This window comes from Megalobrama amblycephala, linkage group LG3, assembly GCF_018812025.1.
Source record: "Megalobrama amblycephala isolate DHTTF-2021 linkage group LG3, ASM1881202v1, whole genome shotgun sequence".
NCBI lineage: Eukaryota > Metazoa > Chordata > Actinopteri > Cypriniformes > Xenocyprididae > Megalobrama > Megalobrama amblycephala.
This window is the reverse complement of record NC_063046.1, coordinates 46,920,696-46,946,893: the sequence shown is the minus strand read 5'-3', so window position 1 is coordinate 46,946,893 and position 26,198 is coordinate 46,920,696. Positions and strand designations below refer to the sequence as shown.

The following is a 26,198-nucleotide window of genomic DNA, read 5'->3' as shown; positions in this document are numbered from 1 at the left end:
TTCATTCTTGTGTTGGAGAATGTGATCTCTAGCATTAGTTTAATCACAAACTGGTGTCAGCTACAAAATATGAAAAATATGAGAACATTATCACATTGTATCACATACAATTTTCATGAATACAGTTAGGCCCAAGTTTAATACCCAATAGTTTTTAAAGAAATATCTGTCCGATGCACTTGTACAGCCTTCTTGATACTATATACCCAAAGGTTTGGGGGTCGGTAAGATTTTTTAACGTTTATGAAAGTCTCTTATAGTACAGTAATGTTGTGGCATATTATTACAATTTAAGATAACTGGTTTAAATTTTTATATATTTTAAAATGTAATTTATTCCTGAGGTAAAGCTGAATTTTCAGCATCATTACTCCAGTCTTCAGTGTCACATGAACAGAAACAGAAAGATGAACAGAAAGTTCAAACGAACTTAATTTATTTCAAATAGAGTTTTTTTTTTTAACAGTATAAATGTATTTACTGTCAGTATTAATATTAAAGTATTCATTTATTTAAAAAATATTTTACTGACCCCAAACCTTTGAACGGTTGTTCGCAATATGTCAACAATTAACTACAAATAGACCTATCAATAACATAAAGTTATAAAATGTACCATGTTATCATGCTAATACTAACACATTACCTGTACTGTAACAGCATAGCAGGCAGCGACCGGATCATTGAGTCCGTAGGAGTCGATTCGTGAACGAATCAGTTCGATTTGTCTAATTCAGGGGCGGCTATTGTCCTGTATTTTAGCTCCAACTTGCCTCAACACAGTTTCTAGTATGCCTAGTAAGACTTTGATCAACGGGTCCAAGTGTGTTTAATTGGGGTTGGTTGGGGGAGCTGAACTCTGCGGGAGCAGGATTGGACACTACTGGTCAAATTCATTTGAAGCACCCGACTCAAAAGAACGATTCGCTCAAGAATCGAATTGATCCGTGTCACCACTGATTCCGATGATCCGGTTGCAACGATTCTCCAGAAATATTATTAGTGGCTAAAATTTCACAACAAACAATTCCACATCAGCAGCTGCATCTGTCCATAAAACTATAAATACAGAGTCGACTGACACCTAGTGGCTTTTTTTTGCGTGTAGTAATGCGCACTGAACCTACAGCTTAAACCTCCTACAGGCAGATGGCGCCAGAGCCGCAGTGAAACAATCCTCCGTAAAGAAATCACCGCAGAAACAGCAGGCTGACAGAAAGGAAGATGGCGGCGACAATGCTGAGGTCGCTCTCCAGACTCGGACGTCCTTCAGTCATATTAAACAATAATATCAGCACCCCGGCCTGTGCTCTGCTTCAGAAGAGGTACACACATTACAGTCACCAATACAGTCTAATTTAAGCGTTGGTTTAGTTTGATAGCGCGGCTTGCTTCTGGCAATGTTATCAGGATTAGATAATCAGTATTTATGCAACTTGGAGTTTTTTTGACAAGCATTGAAATGTACAATATTACGAAACTGTACCTCTTATAATAATACTTATTATTGCATGATATTTTTTATTAATAATTTCCCTCCTCCACCAATGTTTTAATCAATTGCTGAAAATGAGCATGTAAGTTAGCCGGTGGAGGTGAAACATGAACAGTAAAAAAACAACTCTTAAGTTATGAATTTATTTTTTGTCTTCTTTTCTTTCAATTACGTGTACATCTGCTTTGCTTTGTATGTTTTGAAATGTCCACCAACGCAAACATCTTAATATCTGTAGATACAGTGGTCCACAAAATGTACTGAAGCCACACATTAAAATGTTTGAATGTCATTGCATTAGATAACAACATATCAAACCAAATGGCGTTTATTTTTAAGAAAAAGAGCACAAACACCGTTTTCCAGCAAAACATTCCATTCAAATGTGTTTTCATTTTCAAACAGTATATTTCAAAATTAAGACACTTTTTAAAGAGACATGCTTAAAGGGATAGTTCTCCCTATAATGAAAATTCTGTCATTAATTATTCACCCTCATGTCGTTACAAACCCGTAAGACTTTTGTTCAATTTCAGAAACTAAATTAAGGTTTTTACGTTCTGTTCCTCCATAGACAGCTACGCAACTGACACTTTGATGCTTCAAAAGGTTCATAAAGAGATCATAAAACTATGAATTGAGTGGTCTAGTCCAAATTTTCTGAAGAGACTTGATCGCTTTATATGATTGAACTTAGGCTTTTATTCACTTATAAACATCCATCAACTCACACAGTTATGGTAAACAGAAGCTCAAGCATGTTTGCTTGACACGTGTTCATTCTCGTGTGTTAAGCAGTACGTTTGAGCTTCCACAAGAGGTTTGATCTCAGCTTCTGTTTATGTTCACTGATCAATGTTTACATGTGAATATAAGCCTGAATTCAATCTGTTCATCATAAAAACCGGTCGAATCTCTTCGGAAATTTTGGGCTAAACCACTCAATTCATATGGATTTGTTTTATGATCTCTTTATGAACTTTTTGAAGTGTCAAAGTTTCAGTTGTGTAGCTGTCAATGTAGGGAAAGAAATTGCTCAGATGTTATTAAAAAGGTCTTCATCTGTGTTCCAAAGAAGAACGAAAGTCTTACGGGTGTGTGAACGACATGAGGGTGAGTAATTAATGACAGAATTTTCATTTTTGGGTGAACTAACCCTTTAAGCGTGGCTTACAAATATATAATGAGGCCACTGTGTAAAAGCTGACACCTTGTCATTTGTGAAGTTTGAGCATACATCTCTGTCAATAAAAAACAATGTGTTTCTTTCCTGTCTGCTCAGGCTGAAGCAATGGCAGCCAGATGTGGAGTGGACAGAGCAGTATGCTGGAGCTGTGATGTACCCCAGTGTCATCACTGAGAAGTGGGCACCTCCACCTTGGAACGGTTGGTTTGATTTTTTTTTTTACGTGACTTAAATATTTACACAATCAGCGTGCAAGTCCAACCACAATATCGAAAAGATCTTCACCTCTTTCAGATAAGGACCCACCAGCAGAGAAGGAGGTGTCCAACCTCACCATCAACTTCGGACCTCAGCACCCTGCGGCTCATGGAGTGCTGCGTCTGGTGATGGAGCTCAGCGGAGAGTCGGTCAAGAAATGTGACCCTCACATCGGCCTACTCCACCGCGGCACGGAGAAACTAATTGAGTACAAGACTTATTTACAGGTACTTAAGAATTGCAAACCCTGAAGCATGACACTGTAATATCAACTGGGTGTGCAAATATGTAGTTTCTATTCTAAAATACGAGGAAGTAAAAATTGAACAATGAAGCAATGAAGGAGGTTGATATGAAGATGTAAAATGAACAGACTGAGAACTTTATTATATTAGATAAAACTTACGTGGACAAAGTTTTCCTTTTGGGACGTTTTCAATATCACAATATATATTTTTTGCAATGCTCAGCATATCACAAAATCGCAATAATATTGCACTGTGAAATAAGAATCGTGATAATATCATATGGTGGGATCCCTATTGCTTCCTGGGTAACAAATAAACAGCCACATAATTGACGGAAAGATTTTTTTCTTATTCATTGTAGCTATAAATGTAGATATATTATTGGCCAGCCCTTTTAATAAAGTGGGATTCCCCGATAAGTATGTCCGACTTCATCCACATACATATAGTATTCTAACAGAAAGTGATACATAGCATCTCAATGGCTTGATTGCATCTGTCATCGCAAAATTTAAGCTTATGTTATAGCTTTGCTCTAATATGCTAAATGCCACTATAACACCGTGTCCCCCCACCAGATGCGATGTGACGCGGCGACATGATAAAAGGTATCTTTTGCATGTTAATCAGAGTTTTTGTCCTAAAGAGCCACAACGGCGATACCCATTCTGTTTCTATTTTTGACGCAACGGCTCAAATAACATACAAGATATGACGATTATCTCAGTTACTGACTATGTGCTTTATTTACTGTTAAAAGCATCTAATGTGATTTTGAATATAATTTTGTGTGCACGTTATAGCCGTGCTGAAAGTGACAATGGATAATTCACTTCACAAATAATTCAATTCACAAATCTTGAAAACAAATTAAAGGAAACAATGACGTTCATAATGTCAACTTAGTGCGGACAAGCACGTGTATTCTATGACAAAGATTGTTTCAGTCACTCAGTATGCATTATTAATAATGTTAAAATGGTGTAAAATATATAAACTTGATTACGCACATCCATTTGGTTGCGAGTGTGGTGCGCTTGCAGAGAGACTCCGCCCACACGCTCTTCTGATTGGCTGTGGTTTTGATTGATTTTTCATGTTTTATAGTCGTATCTGGTGTGGACAGACAAATTAGTTGTCGCTGGAATCTTTTTGCATCTGGGTTAGGACGTGGTGTAATGCATGAAAATATTGAAAACACTATACAAATTAATTTGACTTGACTTAAAATCCAGTGTTTCTGCATAGTCCAAAAATTTGAGTATTAAGGGCTGACAATATAGTGCAACCTTTAGTGCTATAATGAAACAATTACTACTTATTAAATAAAAATATTTAGGAACACACATCTTTATAAAAAAATATTCAAATCAAATTCATTAACTGCTGTTCTTTTACTAGAAAATACAGTCCTTGATAGGGCTAATAGGGCACAATAACTGGTTAAGAAGTGTATAATACTGTGATACTGTGAATGAATGTACAGATGAAAGGTTGAGAAGCTAAAATATCCTTTTTACATCGCATCTATTTTGTTTTGCTGGGCTTTGAGGGTTTGTGTGCTGTCAGATTGGCGTTTGTTTGCTGGAATGGTTGCCTAGTAATGCAAAAATATCTGGTTTAATAATTTCAGTTCCTGTAGCTCAAACAGTAAATCGTGGTGCTCTATTGATAAAATGAATATCTTTAATGCAATATAAGTCACTTTGGATAAAACTGTCTGCCCAATTTATGAAGTTGAACTTATATTATAGAAATATAATGCTTTACATCACTAACTTTTGGCTCTATTTTTAGTCATTTAAGCTGTCAAAACTGTGCTGGTATATGATGCTATATGATTTATTCGGTTGTCTGTGATTTAATATTATCGGCTCTAATGTTGTCTTGTGTGTTTGTGTTGCTGCAGGCACTTCCATACTTCGACAGGCTTGACTATGTGTCCATGATGTGTAATGAGCAGGCATATTCTCTAGCTGTAGAAAAGCTTCTTAACATTCAGGCTCCGCCCCGTGCACAGTGGATCAGAGGTGAGGAACAAAAACTAAAACACTTTCAATCTGATTTGCACTCATGAAATTAGATTTAAACCCAAATTTAAAAGTCCATTTTGCTAAAACAAATCCCCATAAATAACATAAAAGATGTTATAGTTCCACAAGGAATTGAGTCTGCATTGATTGTTTATGAATGTTTGATTGGCTGTATCAGCTGCATAAATGTGTTATTTGGCCTCTGCAGTGCTGTATGGAGAAATGACCCGTATTCTGAACCACATCATGGGCATCACCACCCACGCACTTGACATCGGAGCCATGACTCCCCTCTTTTGGATGTTTGAGGAGAGAGAGAAGGTAACATTTGTTTGTTTTTTGCAGAAAGAAAATTTAAAGGGAATGTTGTAATGGGGTAAAATTATAAATAATTACTATAGAAATATAAGTTCATGTTTAGTCTATTTTTGTTTTCCACTTTATTGGTTTAGAATGTAATGTTTACACTGATGAGCCAAAACATTATGACAAGGCACAGGTGACAGGTGAAAGTTTCCACAAGGCCACATATTAAGGTCAGCATAGATTTAGATGGTAAGCAAACAATCAGTTCTTGTAATCAGTGTGTTGGATAATTGGATTCAGGAGAAATGGGCAGGAATAAAGATCTAAGCAACTTTGACAATGGCCAAATTGTTATGGCAAGATGACCGGGTCAGAGTATCTCTGAAATGGCAAGGCTTGTGGGTTGCTCCCAGTCAGCAGTGGTAAGTATTTACAACAGTGGTCAGAGGTGGGACAAACCACAAACCGGCAACAAGGTGACGGGCATCCAAGGCTCAATGATGCATGAGGGCAACGAAGGGTATCCCATCTGGTCCAAGCCAAAAGATGGTCTACTGTGGCACAAGTCATACAGAAGTTTAACAATGGTTATGGGTGGAAGCTGCAGACCAATCAGAGTGTCTATGATGGCCCCTGTCCACCAGTGAAAGCGTCTACAATGGGCATGTGAGTGTCAAAACTTGACCTTGAAGCAGTGGAAGAAGGTCACCTGGTCCGATGAGTCCTGTTTTTTTTCTTTCATCAAATGGACGGCCGTTTACGTGTGTGCCATTTACACTGGGGTAGTGATGGCACCAGGATGCACTATAGGAAGATGACAAGCCAGTGGAGGTACTGTGAAGCTCTGGCAATGTTCTGCTGGAAAACCATGGGTCCGGCCATTCATGTGGATGCAGATTGAACACATGCCAATTACCTAAATTGTTTGTGACCAGGTACACCCCTTCATGACAGTGGTGATCCCTGGTGGAAGTGGCCTCTTTCAGCAGGATAATGCACTCTGAGACACTGCACACATGATGAAGATTTCAAGGTGTTGCCCTGGCCTCCAAATTCCCCAGAACTCAATCCAATCTGTACAGGACTTGAAGGATCTGCTGCTAAAGTCTTGGTGTCAGATACCACAGGACAACTTTAGGGGTCTTGTAGAGTCCATGCCTCAGCAGGTCGGCACTGTTTTGGTTGCATGCAGAAGACCAACAGCATAATTAGGGAGGTGGATATAATGTTTTGGTTCATCTGTGTATATTTTAACCCTTTTTTGCATATATCACATATTCAGTTTGCACACTGGAGGACAACATTAGGGAGGATGTAATGACTTTTTCTTTTAAAATAAAATGCTAAAAAAATAAAATCTGGCTTTTTTTAATCTGATTAATCAACAAATAATCTTTAGTTGCAGCCTAATACAAGATTATACTAAACTGTTGGTTGTTTGTGTGGAACCTAGTTATCATTCAGTTGGCTGTTTGTTGGTATCTTGCAGTTGTTTGAGTTCTATGAGAGAGTGTCTGGAGCCAGGATGCATGCTGCATACGTCAGACCCGGTGGAGTTCATCAGGTATGTTTTGATGAACATTAGCTGTTTCCATCCACTTATTTTTAATGCGCATTTTGGGATGTCACATACAAAACGTTGGATGAAAATGGCAAGATGCACATGAATTCTAAAAATGAGCATAAAAAACTTGTACTCTGAACTGAGGCGGATACATTTTTTTTTATCTGATAAGGCATGCGCATAAATTACGATGGAGACATTGACAGAAGAAATCAAAAAAAAAAAAAAAAAAAACTCAAGTGACTTTGTCTCAACAGTGGATGTGATAGGATAACTGGACTAACCAGCGGACCAATCGCATTGCACAGCATCTGAAATGTTGGTTTGATCATTCTGAAATGCCTGAGTCTAAGTCTGTCATCAAAATGTTTGAGTATAAATGCCTTCCAGAAGCATCTCGCCTGATTGCATTCACAAACACCAGCATCCGAACACAAGATAACATGACAGTGTTTATGTTTCGTCTGTGCGCTCTGAGACACAAGTAATTTATGATGTAGGAAAAAAAGAGCCACGGTTTCGTCCCCGATTGCAGCAACTTCCATTTTTATTACGGATATTTTGCCCCACTTTCCCAGTAAGTGGCGATTGTGTTCTCTTTATTCCAAATGTTTTAAGAGATATTCCAATTTTGCGCACAAGTCAACTTTGGATGGATGGCTCCTGTCATTCTAACTGAAAAATCTGTAAAATTTCTGTTTATACTGAAATGTTATAACTTAATCTGCCTCAACTTCCTGATCACTTTTTTTTTTTTTCGCAGGACTTGCCTCTTGGTTTAATGGATGACATCTATGAATGGTGCAAGAATTTCTCTATTCGCATTGATGAAGTTGAGGAGGTATGTGCACCGAAATGCAACCGATTTATTATTAAATATATCTAATATGTGATATTTGTCTTACTGAGCATGATATTTTTGTTTCTTTTTCAAAATGCACATTTTCATTTGATTGGCAGTAATATGTGGAGTTTCTAAATGAATACATCTGCCGATATGGTTTCAGATGCTGACTAATAATCGTATCTGGAAGAACCGAACTGTTGGCATTGGTGTTATTAGTGCAGAGGATGCACTCAATTATGGCTTCAGGTAAAACAATGTAATATTATGAAGTGAATCTGATTGGTCAGAGCTGCAGCTCAGGTGTCTCGCTCTCTCTCACCCGCATGCACAGACATTGCTATAGTAGATGATCAGTAAGCTGAGAAAGACCAATTTATTTATAAAACGAACCCAAACAGGAACAGAAGCGAAGTCATTTGCGTTAAGACATTTAGATGTAAATATTTGTATGGTGAAGATTATTCACTAAGTGATGTGAAAAATCACCCACAAGTCATCTGCAACGTTGTATATGATTGAGATTTTAACTGTAGACCACAGAGTATCTTTACACTTGTCAGATTGTCAGTGTGTGAGGAAAATTATTATTAATAATGATGGTAAAAATAATAACTTATGTTATAATTATAATTTATAATTAGAATGTTAATAATAAATTCATAAATAGAAACGTTTACAGTTAATACTTCACAGTACACAAGTATTCAAGTTTACAGAGATAATAATTTTTTTGTGTGTGTGAGACATATCAAGAGCATCATTGCATAATTTACACTGTCATCCACTCAAATTAGTCATATTATTTAGTTTAGTTTTTTGCAATTAAATATTTTAATAGATTGACAGACCTTTATGTTTTCATGCAAATCAATTAAGGGTCTTCCTCCTTCGGTTATAATACTATAAAATAAAGTCCCTGACTACATAATAACATCATTGATTCAAGTTAAGCATCACAGCAGTTACTATATCTGGTGTTTTAGCAACTCATACAGGTGTTGAGTCACCTAAGGGCATGATAATGACAGAATATTCATTTTTTTGGTTGAACTATCCCTTTAAAATTTGTATATCTGATGTTGTTAATTATATACAGCCACCTGATTGATGTACATAGTATCCAGTAACTGAACTTTATTGAACGGTTTTTTGAATCGTTCTCGATCTCTTTCAGCGGAGTGTTGCTCAGAGGTTCTGGTATTAAATGGGATCTGAGGAAGAGTCAACCATACGACAAATACGACGAGGTGGAGTTTGACGTGGCCATTGGAAGTAATGGCGACTGCTATGACAGGTGACCACACATGTCAATGTTTTGTTTTAGACTGGGTTTAAGAGTTTCAGGAAGCTCTGAATGACAGGAAATCTAAATGCGACCACAGGCTATAAATTGGTCTTATGCTTCGCTTGGCTTTTTCACCACATGAGCTGATTGTATCGCATGTGAAATGTGGCGATGAGTGCAGCATAAAAAAGATAAAATGTGTTGTGAAAACTTGAGACCGTCCGACCAAATATGACATTTCACATGAAGAATTTATACCACTAAATATCATTATATCACATATTGTTTTTTTTATTGCCAGAAAAAGCATTGCCTTCAAATATAGAAGGAGATGCAAATATTCCTATGCTTCTTTTATATTAGATTTTATTAGTGACAATCATGAACTTTCAGATATCTGTGCCGAATGGAGGAAATGAGACAGTCTCTGCGTATCATGCATCAGTGTCTCAACAAAATGCCTGCTGGAGAGATTAAGGTAGATGACGCTAAAATAGCCCCACCCAAAAGATCTGAAATGAAGGTAAGATATGTTTTCATATGTTTCTTGTTCAAATGGCAAGAAATGTGATTTAAAAGTGCAGCGTGCCATTTCTGCACCAATAATGTCACCAAATGACTTTTTCAAACTGTTTTTTTCTGAACACACCTCTCATTTTCCTTTGGTCAGTCATATAGTCTTGCCCCTTGAGCCATTTTTTTCTTTGATGAGATGCTCAAACAAAACAATGTTTTGAAGCACCAGTGTTAAACAACTTTCAATGGCTTAATTATAATTTTCTCTTCATATTACATGGACCCTTTTCACACACTGTGATGCGTTTTCAGTTACTGACATTGCAAATCTAGTAAAGTTTTTCATATTTTCATTTAAAAAAAATAATACGTAATAAATACATACACAAAAAAGGGAGCGATGGCAAATTTGTCGTTATTCCCTCACTCCTCTCTCTCTCTCTCTCTCTTTCTTTCTCTCTCTCCTCTCTCTCCCTTCCTTCCTGTCGTCTCCTGTTCACTACTATAGAAGTTTACCCAAATATGACGACTAAATATGACTAAATGTGAAAAGGGTCCATTATGATATGAGAAAAAATTTATATTATATATCATAAAAAGCACATGTTCAAATGTTTTCATGTTTGTGTCCCATAATGTAAACTAACGCCCCTCTCGTCCTGTGATGTGTTTTGTTTTCATGCAGATGTCAATGGAATCTCTCATTCATCACTTTAAGCTGTACACCGAGGGCTACCAAGTTCCTCCAGGAGCCACGTACACCGCTGTAGAGGCACCAAAGGTGAGTGTGACACGTATGAGTAGGGCTGGGTACCGATTCAGAAGTCCCAATTCGATTTGATTTTCAAGGTCTCAATTCGATTTTGATTTTCAGATTTGATTCTCAATTTATTAATTTTATTCAATAAATTCAATCAATTTTCACTGGCCCGAGCACAAAAAAATAATGAATGAATAAAATAGTTATTGTTTTTGACCCATGAATAGCCTGCCTATATTGTGATAAATAAGGTTATGACACCCAGTACTTTAGATACCAGTGAAATCAAATTTAACATTAAAATTCTTTCTCTACTGCTTACCATAACCGTAACAGAATATGTTTACCGAGATACTCTCAAAGGTGGAGATTTTTTTAGATAAATTTGTGTGAATTTGTCCGTTTAGACGTAAGGAGAGGTGAAAGAGAATTAATTTTCTTATTTGCACGCTGTCGGAGGCGCGCAGCTCTGAGCTCTTTGGGGGTGTGACGCGCACACAAAACTTCTCACACCACACGTGAGTTCTCTTTCACTTGAATGAACTTGAAGGCGCAGCTGCATCCGCCATGTTCAGCACTAAATGAATGACACCGGCCCGCTGTAACATTACGCAAGGTAAATAAGAGAATGATATCTAGTGGAGAAGACTAGTAATAGGTTTAACGTCAGTCAGATATTATGTTCAGTGTTTGCGGAAATAAATCGATACGATATTGATTTTCAAAAGCCACGTATCGACCACATTTTAAAAAAACGATTAATTGAAAAATCGATTTTTTCTTTTTTTTTGCCCAGCCCTACGTATGAGCACGTCTTGACCTGCACATCATCACTGTTCTCAAGAGAAATTTTTGCATTCGCCTCGGCATTGGTGTTCAGTGGTTTTTGGTCGTCTTTTCATCCAACATGGTCAGGTTTCTGGCGAATTTGTAACAAAGCATGTACATGTGGGGAATGTGGGTTTTAAAGTTGTTGTCTCTGTGGTGCTGCGTAAAGGTACTTTTTTGTGGTGCTGTTTTTATTCAGCAATGCCGCAACACAGCACGACCAGTCTGATTCCCATCTCTTATGATCTGGTTATTTTCAGTCAATCAGATAAATACAATGCAACCAGTGTATTTTACTTTTGATATGTTGGACTTCTGCTGAAATCTGAACTGATCTCGTAATTTGGCAACCGACTGCCGATAAATCCATTCATTTTTTTTTTTTTTTTTTTTCAAAAAAACTTTTTAATATAAGTATATGATTATTATACTGGACTTAAGAGGAATCAGAACCAGAATTGTTATATATTCCCACAATTCCGTTTTCTGAAATCAGTTGTGTTGTGCTGCAGGGTGAGTTTGGTGTGTATCTGGTGTCTGACGGGTCCAGCAGGCCTTACCGCTGCAAGATCAAGGCACCTGGCTTTGCTCACTTGGTAATTAAATCAGTTTACTATTATGATTTAGTTATTGTTAATGCACTCACCAAAAAAAATAATACATATTATAATATAATCTTTGTAAATAATAAAAAGTACATACACTGCAATTCAAAAGTATGGGGTAAGAAAGATCTTTTATCTTTTTGAAAGAAGTCTCTTATGCTCACCAAGGCTGCATTTATTTGATCAAAAATACAGTAAAAGCAATAATATAGTGAAATATTATAATTTAATTATTTTTTATATAAATATTATTTATATTTTAATATATTTTAAAATGTTATCTTCATTTTATGTGCGAAACTCCAGTCTTCATAGTCACATGGTCCTTCAGAAATCATTCTAATATGATGATTTGCTGCTTAAGAAATATTGATTATCAATGTTGAAAACAGTTGTTCTGCTTAAATTTTGTAGAAGCCATGATTCACTTTTTCAGGATTGTTAGCATTTGTGTATCATTTTAATGCACTGTTGCTAAATAAAAGTATTGATTCCTTTTTCTTCCCCCAAAAATAAAAATAATAAAAAAAATTTGTCACATAGTCAAATTTAATACAGTCACAGTGTCCCCAACCTTTTGAATAGTAGTGTATGTAAAAAGGCTGCAAATATTGCAGGTTTGATCTGTTTCTCTTTTTTTTTTTTTTTTTCCTATTCCTGTTTTTCACAGGCTGGTTTAGATAAAATGTCTAAAGGACACATGCTTGCAGATGTGGTGGCAATCATTGGTAAGAACTAGTTCTTCACTCTTATAGTTCAACATCTCAGTTCTGTCTGTTTTTTTTTTTTTATACATACAATTTGAGATTTGCCTGTCACATCAGTTTGTTGCACATTAGTTTGAAGTAATAAAATTAAATAAAAGGCCACTGACACTTGATGATAATAAAAAAAAAACAATGTAATATTAAAAACCCTCTTCATGAGGCATGTTCACACCAAGGACTATAACTATAATGATAAATATATAGTTTTAAAAATTGTTCTAAATATGAAAGAGCAGCAGAGCCCACAGCACACAGGACCCTATGTTTCGGCAATGCAGAAAACTTGACGAAATCTCGGAATCCAGTCATAAAAACGGAATTTACTGTACAATGCGGAATGTTACAGAATTTGTCAAATTTCTGATGAATAAATTAAAAGTAGGTCAGTATAATTTAATCAAATTATGATATATACAAGTGTTTGTGAATATTAAACCACAAAAAGACTATTTAAATATGTATCCTGCATGTTCTATGTGTCGCTTTGTGAAGTAATGGCACAGACGCGTGGTTTCCTTTACCACACACACTGAAGCACGCGTGACGCTCGCTTTGTTTTCAGCCTCTGCTGCCTCGCTTATATGAGGACATGAATGCATGAACTTCATCTCCAGAGCCGCTTTGAGAGTCAATTCATGACATTTTACCATTTCATTTGAGAAATTAGAAGAAAAACTTATCTTATCATAAATCTTAATATCATATACACGCAGAAACACACAGAAACTCAAAGGTCTTTACGGCAACTCGTCAAAATAAAAGTTTGGTTTAACTTGAAGAAATTGTGACAGAAATATATTACTATTGTACAGTAGAATGTAGCTATGCCTTGATGTAATAATAATAAATAAATATTAAATTAATTATTATTATTGATAATTATTATTAAATCTTTATTTTTTTGAGTAATAAACACAATTTTTGTTTAAAGTTTAATTTCATTTGATCAAAAGATAAATTAATGTTTTATGCCTTTATTTGATTGCCAGAAAAATTTAAATACACAACACAGAATTTCTAGAGAAAAAAAAACATTTTATAGGGCCCTAAAATATTAATTGTTGTTTTTCAGTTAATTAGAGATGCTTTTTGATTATTAAAATTTAATTAAACCATTGAAATGGAATCCATAAAACTTAAAACAGAAAACACAGAATTTGGTAAAAGGAAAATGGAATTTTAGAAAAGGAAAAAAAAAACAAAAAACAAACAAACAAACAACGTATTTCATAGGGCCCTAAAAATCTAATTTTTGTTAAACCTTTTATTAAATTGTTGTTAAATTATATAAGTTATATGATTTCAATTAATTACACATGCTTTTTGATTACTAAAATTAAATTTACTGATTTCAAAGGGCCCTAAGCACGAGTTTAACGAGAATGACACAGAGAAACGATATCATTGGAATCGCTTTCAGAATGATTGTTTTGCAATGGATGAATGATAAAAACATTGACAGCCAATCAGAATCCATCCTGCTTTAAAGAGCTTGAGCGTTTAAAGCTGCAGACAACAAAGCTTCAGAATAAACACAACAATATCAACCACTGGTGTGGACGCTAACATAGTTATCATTATAGTTACCGTTCTTGGTGTGATCAGGCCTTTAGTCCCACCCAAGCCTAGCTGTATCACACTTCTCAAATAAACAGGCACACTGCTCCACAGTTTACACTCTGCTTACCAATATTTTATTCACTGACATTTTCTGTTATTCTTCAAAGACTTCAGTGATCTATTGAGCTTCCACACTTTGATCTTCCTGCTTATTAATGTGCACACAAAACCAATGACACTTATATATATATGCTGCTTATATAATTATATAACGCTTAGCAGATAATTAATGAACATTTATATAGTTAATGTCATGAAACCTTCATCCATTTTAATTTTATATACATTTATTGCTTGTTATTGGCATATTAAAAAAAAGTTACAGCAAACTCATAAATGTTGGTCAGTGCAGTGATATTGCTGATTTTAAACATAATGTGTGTATTTTCAATGAATCTAAAGTCTATCTGCAGCTAAGAACAGTTTTCATTATAAATGTATCCACTTTATTTTGCAATGCAGAAGTAAGCTATTTTCGGTGAAAATGCGACTTCCGATGTATTAGCCGCTTTAGGAGAATAACAAAGTGCAGTAAACGGTAAAACTATTTGCACTACAAGCCAGTGTGTTTGTAATTAAGACAATGCATTAAAATAATATTGTAAAAAAAAAAAACACCAGTTTGCGATATCAAACAGCAAAACAAGCAGTTTGTACAGCTAAACGTAACTGGAAGAGAATGACACCGGAAGCCAGACACATTCAGTTTACAAATGGTCGTGCCAGCTATTACATGAGAAAGAAGTTGGACTGGAGTGATTCAACAGAGGAAGTATAAGGGATATTGCAGTCAGTGGTTTCAGCCTGCCAGTTCCTGTAACAAAGTATTGAACTTTTAACATTTTTCTTTTGCTTTGCAATGGGTTTCTGAAAAATAAACTGGGATAGGAGAACGTATAAAATGGCAATTTTTGCTACAATATCTTCAGTGTTTCATAACCATTATGATGATGACCTGTAACAACCTGTTGTCTCTTCCCATAGGCACTCAGGACATCGTGTTCGGTGAAGTGGACCGTTGAGGACGCCGATGGCTGCTCCGAGTGTCTGATTATGATTCTGTCTTTGCAGTCCATTCTAGTGATGTTACGGCAGAAGTTTCTCTTATTTCTCTATGTAAATGCTTATGAAACCTAATAAATATTTTAAAACTTGGGAGAAAAAAAACGCAATTTCTTTTTCTTTAAATACAGCAGGTGCCTTTTATCTAACGTGGCTTGCAAACAAGGAAGTTCACATTACAAGTGCTGCTATATATATATATATATATATATATATATATATATATATATATATATATATATATATATATATATATATATATATATATATAATATAATATATGAATTAACTCCAATTAAGCAGTTTTTAGAGCATCCACAGGGTCAAATACTGATTCAGCATTTCCAAAGATCCGCAGTCTGAAGTAAATCAGCTGACTTACGGGCCTTTTTCCTCTTCGTCACTCATGGGTGGGGGTGGTTTAAACTTCAAAACTGACATATTTTCACCACAACTTCCCTCTTGTCTGCCTCTGATGTGCTTTTCACATCTGTTCACTGAAAGTCTTCTTTGGAGGTGTGTGTCCAGTGAGGTTGTATTCGAGCAAAGCCCAAGTTTTGAATGAGGATGATGATGAAGGTGGGATTGCCGTTCTCTCTTCTTTCTCTTTGGCTCAGCTTCGGCATTGCTGGTAAGTGTTAAATATCAACGCTTTTTATCTCATACGATCGTGATGCAAATCACGAGGAATCGGCTTGGTTGTGTTTTACGTGCTCGTGACGATACGTTAACAACTTTCCTTTTTTAGGGAAGGCCTAAGGGGTATTCCAAAATTTTATGATGTATAACAAACTAAAACCTAGTGTGAACATTGGCTTTCATTTAACTTTTTAATTTTTTATTTTTTTTTTCTCCATATAGTCAATTTGTCAATTAAACTTGTGAACCTTAATACATTGCGATCACTGAGCTTCCTCGTGTCATTGTGGTTTTTTAAACCAGTTTTGTTCCTAATTTGTTCACACATTATGAAATAAAACCACTAAGAATAGTGCGCTCTGATCGTGTCTTAAATGTGGAAGTATTCCGGAATTTCATACAAGGGTTTTCTTCTGTTTTTTTGGCAGTGTGTTTAAGAAGCAAGTGGAGCTTAAAAGAGTGTGTTTGTCACTCTTTCAATCCAACATTTGTGTAAAAAAAGAAAAAAAAGAAAAGTTGAGTGAAGTGAGAGCCTTGGTTGGTTAGTCAAGATCACTTTTCACATCTTTTGGTGTAGGCTTGCTTACATCAGAACATTGAAATGAAACTTTGATGCCAGGAAGTAGCCTCTTCTTATTTTGTAAACAAGGCTTGAGCCACACAAATATGACCCTATATTTCAATGCCAACTGCTAAGCCAAAGCTCACAATAACAGAATAAATACACAGGTTTTTTTTTTTTTTTTTCAAAATGTATCAACTAGTACATGTGAAAACAGTGCTAGTGTTTAATTTTAGGTTCTGGCTATGTTACTTCTACTTGTCGCTGGTTCACTTCCCTTCTGCCTCTCTGCTACCCTGAACTAAACAAAGTTTTGAAGATTTGACCTTTGTAGTACTTTCTATTATTAATTATTTTCAATGCAATACTTTAATTCTCATGGATAAAACTGTGGTTGACAAGTGAAAAGTGGCATTCAGCTATGAGAGAAAAAAATCATGCATCTTGATTAATTGCAAGCGTGTGGTCAGCGGATTCACTTTTGTACTTGTACATTTCCGCGAAAAGAGAAGTAACGCTATTTTGTAGGATATGATACTATGACAAACATCACACATGGCCTCCTATAGTTTTTTCAAAGACTTCAGCACTTTGTAAAGGCATTGGTTTCTCGCAAATTCATGGCTTTTTGCTATATTTTCTATGTATATTATCAAAACTGTTACAGCAGGTATAGATTTCTGATTGGAATTTGAATGTCACGAAACACAATATTCCCATAAATCATAGTTTGTTGGTGCGTATTAGTGTCTGATCATTAGAATTCGTAAACACAAGTGGTGTCTTCCATATAAACAATATAATAGCACACCAATGCTTTCACACAATTCTAATGATGTGATGCGTCATCAGTACAGTTTTTGTAATTTACTAATGACCACAAATTTAAAGAGAATTTAATAATGTATTCAAATACAGCAGAGAAACGTTGTGAAAGAGTTTATGGTAACACTTTATTTGTGTCCTTGTTACATATGTAGTTACTATAGTAATAACTACAGATCATGCATAATTACATGTAACTAACCCTATAGTAAGTACATGTAGTTATAATTACACTGTAACAAGGACACCCTAAAATAAAGCGTAACTGGGTTTTTATATGTAGCAATGACCTATAAAACTGACTCAGACCATTTCATGTAATAATAAAAATCATATCACCGTTAATAATTGTCATAAAATACTTTAACTGAAGCGCAATGTATTTAGTTTTTTCTTTTCCTTATTATTTCCTTTTTTTTTTTTTTAGATGCAGTGAGCTTAAAAGAGCCGCAGATATGCTACATCTTGGACGCGGTTCTGTTCGTCTATGGGATTGTTCTCACTGTCCTGTACTGCAGAATGAAGGTACTGTATGTGATTAAACTCTGTTTAACTTCTTTTTAACACTTCAAACTAGTCTGAAAGGTAGTTGTTTTCATATAATCATGGCATCATCAAGTGTATGTGTGTTGTGTTCAATCCTTTAAGTACTAGATAAGACTGTCAAAGTTTATACATAGATAGATAGATAGATAGATAGATGATCTCTCTCTCTCTCTCTCTATATATCTATTTGCAGATGCGAAGTAAACAAGCCGGAAGACAGTCATATTCAGGGGTAAGACTATCCATCCTATCCATGCTTAATTATTCACCATTATGTTCAATATATTTATACATTTATAAAAAATTTTTTTTATAAAATATAGAAAAACATTTCTAAAACTGCTTGAATGAAACAATGTGCTGTAATGTAAATTGAACACAAATGGCTACAACAATGGCCAGTACATTGTGAGACCAACAAATTACATTTATGCGGGTTAACTTTTAATATCCTTAAAATGAACCCTAGACTGACTTCAGGAGCACTTTTTTTTTTTGAGAAAACTCAGTCTTAGGTTTCAATCTCTAAAATGATCTGCTTTTGCTTACTGTCCGTATCCTCCCCCTTCACACTTTTGCATCCTGTCGTGATCATTGTGTGTGAGTGAAGTCCTTTCTAAAAATTGCTGCTTTTCAGCATGCAACCTTTCACACAATACAGGTCCTCTGCCTGTACAGATCAATCATGCATCCTTTTTTAGAAGGTTTTTAGTGTTACACTATCAATGTATTACAACAAAAGAACGTTGTTCGAACTTAATTTGACCATACGTGACTTTCACTCCAAAAAAAAATTAGCCTTGTTGTATACGTTTCATCTTTGTTACAGCCTTTCTAATGTTTTTATTCTTTCTGTTTGTTTACAGAAGAAAGATGCCGGCGAAGGGGTTTATGAGGTATTCTTGTTGTGTTGTGGTTGTTTAATACTCAGTGAAGCGGTAGAATTTACCTTTCTTGTGTGTGTGTCTATATTCTGCATATCAAATACTATATAGAAGTCTTATTATTTGAAAAGCCGACTATAATACTCTGTTTCATGGGCAGAGCATGGGGGGGGGGGAGTGATTTAATCACATTTTAGATTTTCTATAGTAAACCTATATATTCACACTCAGTGAATCTATAGATAATGATATTGAATTGATTTAACTATAACTACAGAGAGCAGCAAGCGTAACCCTAGTAAACAAAAAACCTATACCAAAATCTATGTAAAAACTTCAAATCCATTAACATATTTATTGACAGATCACTTAAGACTTACTGATATAAATTACAATTAAACTTTATTTGGAGTATTTCTTTATTGCACAATGCACATTATGCCTAAAAAGTGTTTTAATATCACTATTAATAAGGATTGTATGATCTTTGTATAATATCAGTCTTTAAATGCAAGACAATTAAAGTGTACCTAAAGTATACTTGCAATAGTTCCACTTTAGCACAATCAAATATACTTCAGTATATCTTTAGTTGAAGCTCAGCACTACTTCCAAACAATTAAAGAGCATTAAGTACAAAATGAGTTGTTCAAATTTAGCAGACTTTTAAGTATAGCAGTTTAGTATACCAAAAGTACAATTGCAGGGGATTTTTATTTAGCACATATACATGTAAATGTATTTGTAGTATACTTAGCATAAAACAAATGTATTTCAAATACATTTTAGTATATTTTTTTCACTAAAAATAAGTTGAAAATGCAATATTTTAAACAAGGCTGTTATTAAGCAAATAAAGGGTTGAGAAATGACTCAATCTCTACTTTAAATCACACATCTGTTGGGTTGTTATCCGCCAAGTGTTAAGTTTCATTTCATTTTAGCTAAAATGATATGTAGCGCCCCAATTATTCTCGGCCATATAAACATTCATCCCGCCATCTATCTAGTCAGCTTACTAACAATTCTAAAAAATTTGGTCAAATTGAGGCTATTTTTGCTATGTATAAAACATACAATACGCTTCAAATGACTTTTCATATATGTAGCCTAAATATGCACTACTACTAATGAGAAGACAAGGCAATGTAGCTGTTGTGGAAAAAAAAAAACGAATAAAGACTACTGGTCACAGCAGCAATCGTTTTTACCTAGGAAACTCGTATTTATGATAATTCTGATATCAAATAAAGGCAGTGTTAAATCCATATGCAACACTTTTAAGGCATAAAGACATTTAAATCCAGTCTTAGAGGCTGTTATATTGGGAATAATGATAGCAAGCAGGATTTTCATACCATTTAACTGATGCATATTGAATTTCTGAAGCCTGTGGTTGATCTGGTAAGCTTCTATTGAAATGGCGCTCACTCTCTGCCACATCCGTTTTGTCCCTCTCTCTCCTCCACACCGCAGGGTCTCAAGCCTCATGATCAGGACACGTACGAGACCATCAAAATGAAACAAGGAAAAGCATAAGACTCAAAGGTCAAGAATAAGACTCAAAGCAAAAGGAGGGAAAGAAGTTTCTGGACTTTGTACCATTGTCATCTTAAGCATGTCGCACCTGTAAATAAGCTTTCAATCACAAGAAGAAAATGTCGTGTTTATAACTTTTGGTAATCACTAGCATAGATGTAATCAAATAATCAAATGTCTACTTTTTTACTTGTTTAATAATTTAAATAGTTACTTGTTTTCATGTTTAATGAATGTATTTTTCAGTTCGCCTTTTAAACTACATGTTTAGCTTCTAACATGTATACCACACTGCGTGTCACTATTTTCAAGGCTAACTTCCTGCTCAAGCTTCTGTAGCAACATGCCACCAACCCCACAGAGTCCGAGTCATTTCCTGTTTTAAAGAATAAATGAGTGGTCTGACAAAAAGTGCATCTGTCTTTGACCACATGTGTGAGAGATGGAAACAGAGGTATGTTTGATTGTATATGTGTAGGCCTTTTTTTTTCCATTGGTTTAAGACTGAGCGTTCGTATCGTTTTGCTCTGAGACTATTTTTTTTTTCTGCTACATGTGGCATCTAAGAGAACAACTGTATGTGTATGATACAAAAATTATACCACTGATGTCAGTATTTACTTTAAGAATTACAATATAGACTTGAGTTTGTAAGAATTTATTATAAGAGTTTAAATGCATTAAATACTTCCAAAAATTGTAATTGTTTGCAGTTGTAATTAATGCTTACAATTTTTATTATCAATATCTAATATGGTTATGCTGAAATTGTCTCATTTCCTGTCCACAGAATAGTTTGTTTTCAGTCTTACATCAATAGATTTGTAAACATTTCTACCATCCTTAAAATAAATACAACTGTCAAAACATTGCCTATTATTTTTATTTTATTTTACATGGTTTTATTAATTTAAAAGAATTAAATTTTTATTTTATTAATTCATTTTCTTTGAATTTTCCAGCTTGACTACTGCAAGTGTGCTTACATAAAGTAATCAAATAATAAAGAAAGTAACACTTTATTTCGATAGTCCACTTTAGACATTGTACTAACTAGAAGTAACTTTGCAACTACATGTCAACTAACTCTCATTAGAGTATTAGTAGACTGTTAGGATAAGTTTAAGTACTTGAAAAATTATTTGTAGGCTAGTCAGTTGAAAGTCTGTTGGTGGATCATCAAATTAAAGTGTTAGCAGATATTAAACAGATCTGTCAGTCTACTAATACTCAAATGACTGCTAGTTGACATGTAGTTGCAAAGTTACTGATAGTATAAGGTCTGAAATGGACCACTGAAATAGTGTTGCCTTTTTCTTTATTATTTGATTAAGCTTTTGAGCGGTACGGCCTCGTTCAGCGACGTCACATAACTGCCAGATTCAAACTGCTCTTTCGCGCTTTGGCTGTGAAACGGACGCTTGTCATATATCACAACTATGCAGTGTTTTCAGCCACATCTTTTTTTTTTTCTTTTTTTTTTTTTTAAGGTTTCAGACATTTAATAAATACACATAAGCACCAGTAAAACAATATATTTAGAGTTTGTAAAATACACACTGATGTCAGACATCAGTGGAAGCAGCAATGACAATCCATTAAAATATAATTCGCCGACGTTTATTCATATCAGACACAGATAGTGTACCTAAGTAACTATAAAATGTACTCTATTATTCTTCCAGCTCACCAGCCACTTACTTGCATTTATTTCGGCAGAAAGAAACTGATGAATTCATGTGCTGTAAATCCGACTGACAGTAGGCTACTGTGGAGCAAACTAAGATGGCGGCGCCCATCTCACGTTATAGATCAAGATAAAAATTGTTTATAAAGGTTTTTAAACGACAAAACACACTCACACATATTTGAGAATTGGAATATCAGATAGTTGATGATGACATGGCAAGCAAGTTTGTGAATATTTAAATAAAAAAAGAAAAAGAACATAATAGCATATAGAGGGTATGCATCGACGTCACTTTCCCGCCGGAACGCGCTCCCTCAGCTGGACTGAGTGGCAAAACAACCAAAGCTGCTGCGTAACTGGATTAATAGGAGAAACGGCGAAAACGCGAGTAAAACTAACGAATTACCCTAAAGGTTGGACTCGAAAGTGTTTCTTACAACTTGTCAAATAAACCTAATCCATGGATATTGACATGCAGCCAGGAGTCGTGTTTCCTGACATTTATATGTGCCTGATTTGACGCCGGGGAAATACATAAAGCAAATCTGGCTGTGAATATTTTATATAACTACAATATCGGTAGGTTTAAATCTGCTTAATCACTTATATCAATGTTATATCGTCATATTGTCCAGCCCTAAAACATATATAGTTTTATAGTATAGTTTTTGACAGTGTTGTTTATTTAAAAACACCCAATTATGCATAATATAAGATGGAAAATATTTAATTGATGAGTCGTCAACATAATATATAACAATACAATATATAGCCTAAGGTATGATTTTACCTCAAAATCCAACAATTCGACACAAAATGATAACTGCAAATTTCTTTGCCTGGAGTCCAGCTGTTTCTGTGACTTGCAGTGATCCATTTGCTTCTTTTTCTGTTGCTTTCTCTAGCTTTTAAATATATACCTCAGGGTTTGTGTCAAATCTATTTGTACAGTCAGCCGCAAAGCTCTTTCCCGTTTTGAATGTGTTTTGTGTGTTTTTCGCGACATTCACGCTGAAAACCAATGCTGCCGCTCAGTCTTTTGCCACTCAGCGTGCGTAACCGCAGTCGCAACGGTCGACGGTGACGTCACGTGCATACCCTCTATTCATACAGTGTTATTGTGGCTACGGTGTGTTACGTGACAAGCATGAGCGTCGCCATGAAAACAATAAAGGCAAACGTTCTTAAATAATAATCGCCTTAAAAAAACTCACTCTGGGCGTTCAGCTAGAATATTTTAAACTCACGCGTGAAAGGGCAGCACACTCAGTGGTCAAGCTGAAAAACAACCTTTAGACAGTGAAATGACACAGTCACAGTTCTTTATTTAAATACAAAAATAGGCCTACTTGTAATTCATCCAGAAAAGTTACAATGTGGGTAACTTGTAATGTATCAAAAACATATATGGAATCATAATTAAAATTGATACTTTTATCACTACAAATATCACTCATTTATATAAATAAAACATTATTCACAAGACATGTTTTGAGTACATAGCTGACATCTACACCTATTTAGCAACTAACAACAGAAATAATTTTAGTTTAAGTTAAAGTGACTTTACTTGCTGTAATCATCACACATGACACATGTATTCAGTTACTGCTTTCAGTAGGTGTCGATTTACTTTTTTTGATGCAGAGAAAGTAGAGTCTCTGCTCACAGTCTGCATGTTTCCAAAGTGCCTTTTTTCTATTATAAACTCCACAGCGCTGATCCATGGCAGGACACTGGGGCTCATCCTCCTCAGACCAGGCCTTATATACAATATTATTTCCATTTACCCAAAACCAGTGACCTGCTATGAACCGCAGACCAATCCAAACATCATCTGTCAGGGCTGGTGTGCTCTTATCTTTTGCTTCTGACATAATCACACCTGAAGTTAGCCAAATCAACGTACTTTTGTCTGCAGTATTCCAGAGCCTCTTCCCACGTGTTTTCCTGCTGCACCAGGATCAGTTCAAAGTCCTCCATACAATAAAATGGTATAGACAAAAAGCAAGGACTATCATGCACTTTACTATTTGATTTTAAAACAGCAGCACATTTGTCATGCAAAGAATCGGGTTGTCCAGCGTCCCACATAATATTAGTTGCATTCTCACCTCCGCTCCATCTCCACAGTGTTGGGCTTTGGGCATCTCTCTGAAGTCCGATCCAGTAAAAATCAGAAACGACCTTTGGATTAGCAGAAAGTCGGTACAGTTCTACACTGCTGGTGGTGGACAGGTCATCATGGTTCTTTCTGCAGTACTGCTGTGCATTCGGCCACATCATATTCTCTTTCACATAGTAGTGTCTTCTGAAAAGGCTTGTGTTCAATCTAAGGAAACACAAAAACAGAAACACAGTCGCTTTAGCCTTAATTGCCATATCGTCAGTGTGTCCTGTATTGTAATGTCAGCAGAAATGCAGTGAAGTTGTCAATTCCACATTTATTTGGGAATAATCTGCTACCACACCTTCCCAAAGATTACATAAACCAAAAAAAAGCAGGCCTGACCAATTAAAGGAATGGCCCCTCCCCTTTTGTCCATTCACTATTCCTTAATTCCTCCCTGTTCTAGCTTTTAATATTCTGAACAGTGACTGAAACTGTATTAGCACTTCTCTATGAATCCCTTAAGATATTCCTCATTTGTAAGTCGCTTTGGTTAAGAATCTACCGAATAAGTAAATGCATTGCACACCCACCACTGGAAAAGATATTTTTCACAGGACAAAAGCAATGTGTGATTTGCATACAAATGTGGGAGGAAGTGGAAATGAACTCTGTAGCTTTCATATTGTTATCTTCTTATAAGAAAGTTAAATGCAGAAATTCCTATGCTTTACAAGAAGCTGCAATGCAGTTGGCTTCTCAAACAAGAAAAAATGGTGGACGGGACTTGATTTTGTCCATCGGGAATTGATTGGATTGTTGTTGTTTGCTAATTGCTGTGATCTCATGTGAGTGACAGGTTGCTGGAGGGGTGGGATTATTATCCTGCATCATCAGAGAAGATTTGTCGCTGCACAAAGAAAGGGAAATTAATGTTTTAAATTGAAGATTAAAAGGGAACATGAATTAAAATATAATAATGTGCACAGATAAATCATGTATAAAAAAACATTGCAAAATTCCATTAAAAAAATAAGAATTATCCATTTCGAATTTGTGTGACATTAAAATCTTACATGTGTTGTGTTTGGGCCTGATTTGACCCATTTGAACATTACAAAAACTCTTTGTGGTTTCCTGTATGAATGTATGAATGTCAGCTTCCTCTAGATGAGTGGAAATGAGGATCCAGTGAATGAAGTATGTGCGCAGGGAAACCCCGCATCCATTTGCCATGTCTGTTAATATAAAAATGTTGTATTTCACTGATATTCTCAAGCATTTTAGATCTTTATTAAAGGCATAGCTTACCCAAAATTGAAAATTCTTTCAATAACAAAAGTTGTTCTAAACCTTTCTTTTTTCTGTTAACATTTTCAATATATTTCATATTGATATTTTGAAGAATGTGGGCTACTTGCAGGTCCCCATTCGACTTCCATGGTGTGGAAATAAATACTTTGAAAGTCAATGGAGACCAGAAACTGTTTGGTTATTGACATTCTTCAAAATATCTTATGTGTTCAACAGAAGAAAGAAACTCATACAGGTTTCAGACAACTTGAAGTGAGAAAAGAATGACTGAATTTTTATTTTTGGGTGAACTAGCCCTTTAAAACATATTTGCATACATATACATATATTTTACATCAACTATTTGTCTTGTTTGCTTTGAGTTTAGATGTTACTATTAAAGTCTATCCTTCATAATCCTAAGATATACATCAAGTATTTGAGGATGTATGGAGTAACTTTAGCACTGTACATACACACAATTATTAACATTATAGAGCCTTCCCATTTACAGTTACATTTCACATACATCTAACATAAGGAATAAAACAATTTCAAAAGTGACAAACACCTAAACTTAGATAAGCATACTGGATCATATCATCAATTAAAACAATTTTGCCAAAAAAACAAAACAAAAAAAACTTATACCTTGTTAAAATAGAAATACTTTAAGTGACACTGTAAGTAAAGGTAACATTAAAACTCTGGCCATTTTAAATATGACCTA

General features: G+C 35.1%; 2 protein-coding genes and 1 pseudogene across 2 annotated transcripts; 2 read left to right on the top strand and 1 right to left on the bottom strand.

Annotated features, from left to right (window-relative positions):
• Positions 1–1,129: 1,129 nt before the first annotated feature.
• On the top strand, positions 1,130–15,485 carry ndufs2 (NADH:ubiquinone oxidoreductase core subunit S2). Its single transcript, XM_048185717.1, has 14 exons — positions 1,130–1,325; positions 2,778–2,881; positions 2,976–3,166; positions 5,097–5,217; positions 5,429–5,541; positions 7,016–7,090; positions 7,854–7,931; positions 8,098–8,183; positions 9,112–9,231; positions 9,616–9,745; positions 10,424–10,519; positions 11,839–11,922; positions 12,602–12,659; positions 15,303–15,485. The coding sequence occupies exons 1-14, from the start codon at positions 1,225–1,227 to the stop codon at positions 15,338–15,340; spliced, it is 1,395 nt and encodes a 464-aa protein (XP_048041674.1). The 5' UTR covers positions 1,130–1,224; the 3' UTR covers positions 15,341–15,485.
• A 338-nt stretch (positions 15,486–15,823) lies between these two features.
• Positions 15,824–21,078, top strand: fcer1g (Fc epsilon receptor IgFc epsilon receptor Ig). Its single transcript, XM_048185718.1, has 5 exons — positions 15,824–16,011; positions 17,834–17,931; positions 18,146–18,184; positions 18,819–18,848; positions 20,313–21,078. The coding sequence occupies exons 1-5, from the start codon at positions 15,942–15,944 to the stop codon at positions 20,373–20,375; spliced, it is 300 nt and encodes a 99-aa protein (XP_048041675.1). The 5' UTR covers positions 15,824–15,941; the 3' UTR covers positions 20,376–21,078.
• A 2,292-nt stretch (positions 21,079–23,370) lies between these two features.
• Positions 23,371–24,622, bottom strand: LOC125264177 (annotated as a pseudogene).
• Positions 24,623–26,198: the final 1,576 nt, after the last annotated feature.

What these genes read in the sequence shown, in the direction of transcription:
- ndufs2 (XM_048185717.1), top strand. Translation starts at nt 1,225, where the DNA reads ATGGCGGCGACAATGCTGAGGTCGCTCTCCAGACTCGGACGTCCTTCA. An exon ending in GACCCGGTGGAGTTCATCAG is followed by an intron (nt 7,091 to 7,853) that starts GTATGTTTTGAT and finishes TTTTTTTCGCAG; the next exon opens with GACTTGCCTCTTGGTTTAAT. An exon ending in AATGGCGACTGCTATGACAG is followed by an intron (nt 9,232 to 9,615) that starts GTGACCACACAT and finishes ATGAACTTTCAG; the next exon opens with ATATCTGTGCCGAATGGAGG.
- fcer1g (XM_048185718.1), top strand. Translation starts at nt 15,942, where the DNA reads ATGAGGATGATGATGAAGGTGGGATTGCCGTTCTCTCTTCTTTCTCTT. An exon ending in TCCTGTACTGCAGAATGAAG is followed by an intron (nt 17,932 to 18,145) that starts GTACTGTATGTG and finishes ATCTATTTGCAG; the next exon opens with ATGCGAAGTAAACAAGCCGG. An exon ending in CCGGCGAAGGGGTTTATGAG is followed by an intron (nt 18,849 to 20,312) that starts GTATTCTTGTTG and finishes TCCACACCGCAG; the next exon opens with GGTCTCAAGCCTCATGATCA.